The sequence below is a fragment of the Beta vulgaris genome, chromosome 1, assembly GCF_026745355.1.
Source record: "Beta vulgaris subsp. vulgaris cultivar EL10 chromosome 1, EL10.2, whole genome shotgun sequence".
Classification (NCBI taxonomy): Eukaryota; Viridiplantae; Streptophyta; class Magnoliopsida; order Caryophyllales; family Amaranthaceae; genus Beta; species Beta vulgaris.
In genome coordinates, this window is record NC_079202.1 from 6,044,410 (window position 1) to 6,050,573 (window position 6,164).

Here is a 6,164-nt window from a genome sequence, read left to right on the forward strand (position 1 = left end):
AGTGAACCAAACGGGTTCTAAATCTATACAATTTCCTTTTTGGTTTGGCTTTTTAATCTACACTTGTTGCTTTTTGTATTTTTAGTGACATGTTTCATCTACTTTTTAGTTTTTTTTTCTTATGTCAGATACTTTTTAATAGTTTAATCCACTTTTTAGTTTGTCTATCTCACTTTTCGATGTCTCTCTATCTTTTCAATTTATCTCTATCTTTTCAATTTATCTCTTATACTTTTGTACTTTCTCTTTAGTTCTCTCCCTAAGTGAAATGAGTAAACTAAAAGAAAATGGAGGGAGTAGTCTTTGAAAAAGGTTAACATAACATAATTAATTTACAATAAAATATCTTTTTTAATATTTGTAATAACAAATCTATACACAACTTTGATTATTAATATCTTTAATTATTTAATTTTAAATTTTATAGTAGCTTGTAAATGAACATAGCCACACGTTAAAACTGGAAAGTGAGAGCTTGTCAATAAACATGGCCATAAGTTAGAACTGCAATTCTGAAAATGCCTCTCTGGCCTCTGCCTCCCTTCTCTCCTTAAAAGTCTTTAGGGTTGTTGCCATCTTTTTTTATGGTGGTAAGTTTCAATATTCAATTTTATGTTCTGGCTTCTCAAATTTTGACGTTTTTAAAATCATTTATCGGACTTTTTGTCATCTTTAGTAAGAGTTTGGAGTTTGATTTGCTAGTTTTTTCTTGTAGGAATTTAGAGTTTTATTATTGTGGTTCCTTCAAAAAGTATATTTCATTGAAAGTCTATGATATTAATTTATGATCAGTATTATTAGTTTTTCGTATGTTGTTTACACGGTCTAGTAAAGAGATTTTTTTCTTAAAAATGTGTTACAGTAATAAACGATTTAAAAGAGGTTGAATGATTCTAAACAAATATAGATTATGTTTGATTCTTAGATGTAGTTCATGTCATCATACTCATATCGCCGAAGGATTTTATGTGATCAAGTTAGATCACATTTCTTTTTTCTTTTTATTAATATTGATTGTGGAAATTATATGGCTTTCAACGAATTAAATTTATCTTCCCTCAAAAAAAAAGACATATATAGATCTTCTCACATCATGTATAGTTAATTTTCAACTAAAGTTAGTTATGAATAGTGTCAAAGTCGAATCATGCAAGTATTTTTTTTTATTTGTCAACAAGTATATACAAACAACACAAAACCTACTACTCTTAATCAAAGGTTATTTCGTAAGTTACAAAACTGAAAATTATTGAATAATATTATATGTAAAGGGATAATATTATATTGTAGGGGATAAAATGATACTTTCATAGTCATAAGTCTGTATTGTAAGCACTTTCTATATTACAAAACAACGCAATTATTACAAAACAAAACATTATTATATTTCAAGTAATAGAAAAGAGTATATTGTACCCATTTATTATATTCATCACTCACAGAACAAAGGTACTCTTATAAGAAACAACATGAAGTATATGATCATAAGGAAACAGGAACAGAAGTTAATCATGAAAAGGTCTGCAATATGTAGTTAATTACATAAGAAGTTAAGAACCAAATTAGCTAGAGTAACTTTTAAGGGCACTTGCGTTTTCCACCGTGTGTAGTTTGGTTGTAGTAGCAAGGGCAGAGTTCTTGGTTACCCGAAGTACCTGGTGGAACACAACCACAACGAGCACAGCAGGTTCCACATGCCCTGTGGCATAGATTTGGTCTACTGCTTAACCGACACCTCGCCACACATGCTGCTCCACAATCTGTATTAGCATTATCAATAATATCACCAAAATGATTAATAATATTACAAACATAACATAAGATTTCTACGTCATTTTCGTCCACATTATAGTAGCTTAAGTAATAGTGAAACTTTTTTTTTTAAATATGGTATAATCTTCATTTTTGTTATTATTGAGTTTACATATGAGTGTGAAGAACTGTCATTATCTCTAAACAATATAAATACATACCTACACCAAGAAGAGTCCTCTTTGGACCTTTATTCTCAATCTGCACAATCGGAAATTCGAACCTTGAGGTTAAAAGTTTTATTTTAGGTGGTTTTGAGATGTTATATTCCCTCCATTTATAAATAAATATATGCATGTAATTATGCTTAGGCCACATATAAAAATATTATGTTATCTTAGATGTGAAATCTACTTCAATCATGTGTGACATTGTGCTCCTTCAAGGCTTCACTAATTATGTTTTTCTTACTCTTATTCATATTCATATGAAGTCGGGTTCACTCTATTTACCAAAAAAATACCTACTTTTCCCTGTCATATGTCCACTCATTTATATCCCACTGTTCAGAGTAACCAAAAGAGGTTAATCACATGAGTTTCAAACTCATTTATCAAAAAATGACTTTGGTTATCAGATAATTGAACAATCGGGAACAATTTACTTACGATACTTAGTTGGCAACTTGGCATTCATAAAAGCCTAAAAGGATTATTTGTAGATTAAGGGAGTATTACTTACTAGAGATTTAGATAATTTAATTATCCATATTTATTGTTGGTGATTCCTTAACTATCTCTATTATATAAGGGAAGGGAGGAGCAATGGTGTCCTCTTTTGAAATGCCTATTTTGCACCCCCTTCCCTTACTAAATTACAAAAGGAGTGTCAAAATCAAAATCGACACTCAAAGAAAACTAACGAAAAGTAATTTACAACACTCACTCACAAATCACTTAAAAGAAGGAAACTTACAAATCACTCATACAATTGAGAAAATCACGTTCATAAAAATCGCGCAAATCACTCAAATAATCAGGAAACTTTATTAAAACTTATAATTAACATATAAACTAAAACTAATAACCTAGAACATCAATACATACAAGAAAAATTTACAAAAATTTGCTTACAAATCACTATTCTCAAGAACCATTCACAATTACATACTCACAAAAGTTACCTATAAACACAAATCTGAGAAAAACATAAGATTTTGACGGTGATTTCACACATTCATCCATTGGCAATTTGCAAACTTCCAAAAAGGTACATAATTCTTTTAACCTTCAAAATTATTTCATATTTGTGAAATAAACAATAGCAACTTAGTCGACTGTTATGTAGTCAAAAAAATGGAGATGATAGCAATGAGTTCAAAAGGGCTTTTATACAATCAGACTTAAATATAATTCATTTTCATATAAAATAAATTTATTTTTTTTCTTCAAAAATGCCTATATTAAAATTTTTGCCCAAAACTTTTGAAAAAATCCATGTTCAGAAATAAATTTTGAAAAAAAAAACAATATCAAACTTTTTGCGAACAACTTTTGCAAAAATCCATTTTCAGAAAAAAAACTACATTAATTTGCGAAAATTAACGATTTTTGTTTTTCTAAAAAAAAATTACAATATCAAATTTAAAATTTCATTTCAAATATAAATGAAGCTCAAATTGTTAAAATTTAGAAAAGGACAAGATTTAAAATGATGAAAATTTAAATATCAATGTGTGAAAACAGAATTTAGAAGTTAGACAAGGAAAAAAAAACTGAAATTAGTTTATACTTTTCGGTTACAATTTTGGAATTATGGATCAAATTTTACCCTTGCTAATGCCTATAAAGGTAGAATTTGTTTTTAAAAAAACTGAGGCACGCATCGCGTGCATAAATTGCTAGTATAAATTTTAAACAAAGACATTGGGATGTATATGTAAAAATTAGTAATTTCAACCTGAAAAAGTTCAAATTAAATGAGAAGGTTTTTCAAATGAGAAGGATGAAAAAGAATGTTGTTTGCATGGTTTTTGAATTTGTATATGCATATTTTTTTTTTCTAGAGTTTGTACTTATGCATATTTAAATCTAAAAATACGCATATTCAATTCTAAAAAGTTTTATGTATATTCTTTAGTTAAAAAATTATGCAGCTTCAGTGAAAAATATATGCAATAATACATATGAACTAGTAAGAGTTTTATGAGCCAAGCCTTTAGTCATGGGATCAATCCTCAATTAGAAGTTCTTTGGAAATTAGGTTTTCCTTATGAAATTTGACCTACTTACTAATCAAACTTGAGCGAGTGTGAATTTTGTAGGGTCCTTCATCTTATCTATTTTTGAAAAATAAATAAATAAAAAGTTTTATGGAAAGTGATTCACGAATGGAAGATATTGATGAAGCTTATTTTTTGTCGCAAAAAAGCATGAGAACTGAGAAAGGAGGAAGGGCCTGTTCTCCCCAGCTTATTTTAGTTCAGTTCAGCTCCAATAAGTTCAGTTCAGCTCTAATCAGTTCAGTTCAGTTCAGATCAGTTCAGTTCAGCTCCATTCTTTTATAACCATTTTGCTAAATACTATTATTATGTTGGTATAATTTATTTTACTAATTACTCTTATTATTATTATTATTATTATTATTATTATTATTATTATTATTATTATCATTATTATTATTATTATTTAAATATATATCATTACTATTAAGTATTATTATTATTATTGTTGTTTCTATATATCATTTTGTTTATTATAGCTTTACTCATTATTATTACTATTATTATTAGGAAGAACATGGTTAGGTCAAAGCACAAATAAACCCACTTTTTTTGGCCCATAAACCAATCAAATCGCGTCAAGACGGCTTATGATGTAATTTTCGCGGTCCAACCCAATCATTATTTTTATTACTAAATATTTTTATATTATTAAATCTAATTATTAAAATAGTAATATTAATTTACTTCTTAAATATTATTGTTATTATATATCATCATCAAGTATTAATATATTAATACAAATAATATAAATAAATAATTATTAATTATCATTATTATCATTAATTATTATTATTATTAATATATGATTAATAATATTATTTATTTATAACTATCATTTAAAAATATCCAAAATACTATCATTATTATTCATTATTATTACTTATCATCATAATTATTATTTAATATTCATATTATTATTGTTTAAAATATTATTTATATATTTATTACATTCAGTTTATTTTAATTCAATTCAATTCAATTCAATTCAATTCAGTTCAATTCAATTCAATTCAATTCAGTTCAGTTCAGCTCCAATAAGTTCAGTTCAGTTCAGCTCTAATTATAAGTTCAGTTCAGTTCAGCTGTTTTATGCCGAAGAGAACAGGCCCGAAGTGTCTCAAAGAGTTGAAATAGTATATAATATTAATCTTATATACACGCAATACACGTGAAAACATATAAAATCCTTCATATATAATAAATGTAATGATCTTATTTAATTAAAGTTTGTAGTTGTATATATAATATAGATTTGAATTGATTTTGTAATATTTGTTGATAGTTGGGAGTATTTAGGTAATAAATTAAGGGTGAACAACAAAGGATTAGGAATTCACATATAGAGTAGAGATTAATATCTAAATAGATGAATAAAAAAAATACCGGCTTTACCATTTCTTGAGCTTCAATTGCATGAAAAAGAAGAAAGGAGAGGACAAAAGCAGCAATGAAACGCTTGGAAATGGCCATAGCTTGTACTTATATAGAAAATAATTAACTAACTTCTTTTGCTAGATTAGCCGAGTTGTTGATTTTGGTGTGGAAATTGTAAATTTTTGCACTTTGGAGTAATTAAGTAGGAGATATGTAGGGGATCCTTGTATATATAGAGCTAAAAAAGATGCTTTTGATCATGCAAGCTAAGAAAGATACAGCTGCCACTTCATAGCACACCATGACCATAGATACAAGAGAAAACACAGAAAAAAAAAACAGTGGACTTGAGTGGGTGAAAAGTAAAGTAAGATGCAAAATGCTCGTCCTTTTTTTTTGTGTTTGATAAGCTCTGGAAGGTTCTTCGATGAGAAAAGCAATTTCCTAGTTCCTACCAACTTCTAGTCCTCTAGACAAATAATACTTTTTTTTTTTAGTGGTGTCAATTTCGTTAATCAGTTCAGTTCTGGTTCAAACGAAATAGTTCAATTGACTTCATTTCAGTTAATTCAGTTTGTTTTTTCGAGCATAATTGATTCAGTTTAATTTTTTTTGGTTTCAGTTTCAATCCATACAGTTAGTTCAATTTTCAGTATGTTCAGTGTTACAATTGTCTTTTGGTTTGACCATATAGTTTTAGTTTAAACAGTTGACTTTTTATCGATTACTATCAGTTAAACAACTATTTTCAGTT

The 6,164-nt window shown here is 27.5% G+C and overlaps 1 protein-coding gene across 2 annotated transcripts; it reads right to left on the reverse strand.

Annotated features, from left to right (window-relative positions):
- Window positions 1-1,393: 1,393 nt before the first annotated feature.
- On the reverse strand, window positions 1,394-5,698 carry LOC104905105 (gibberellin-regulated protein 1). Of its 2 annotated transcripts, none has more exons than XM_010693549.4 (3): window positions 5,420-5,698; window positions 1,974-2,013; window positions 1,394-1,760 (listed from the first exon to the last, which is right to left on the reverse strand). In XM_010693549.4, the coding sequence occupies exons 1-3, from the start codon at window positions 5,504-5,506 to the stop codon at window positions 1,579-1,581; spliced, it is 309 nt and encodes a 102-aa protein (XP_010691851.1). In that variant the 5' UTR covers window positions 5,507-5,698; the 3' UTR covers window positions 1,394-1,578. The 2 variants fall into 2 exon arrangements, with proteins under 2 accessions (XP_010691851.1, XP_010691853.1); XM_010693551.4 differs by having other exon boundaries at window positions 5,429-5,685.
- Window positions 5,699-6,164: the final 466 nt, after the last annotated feature.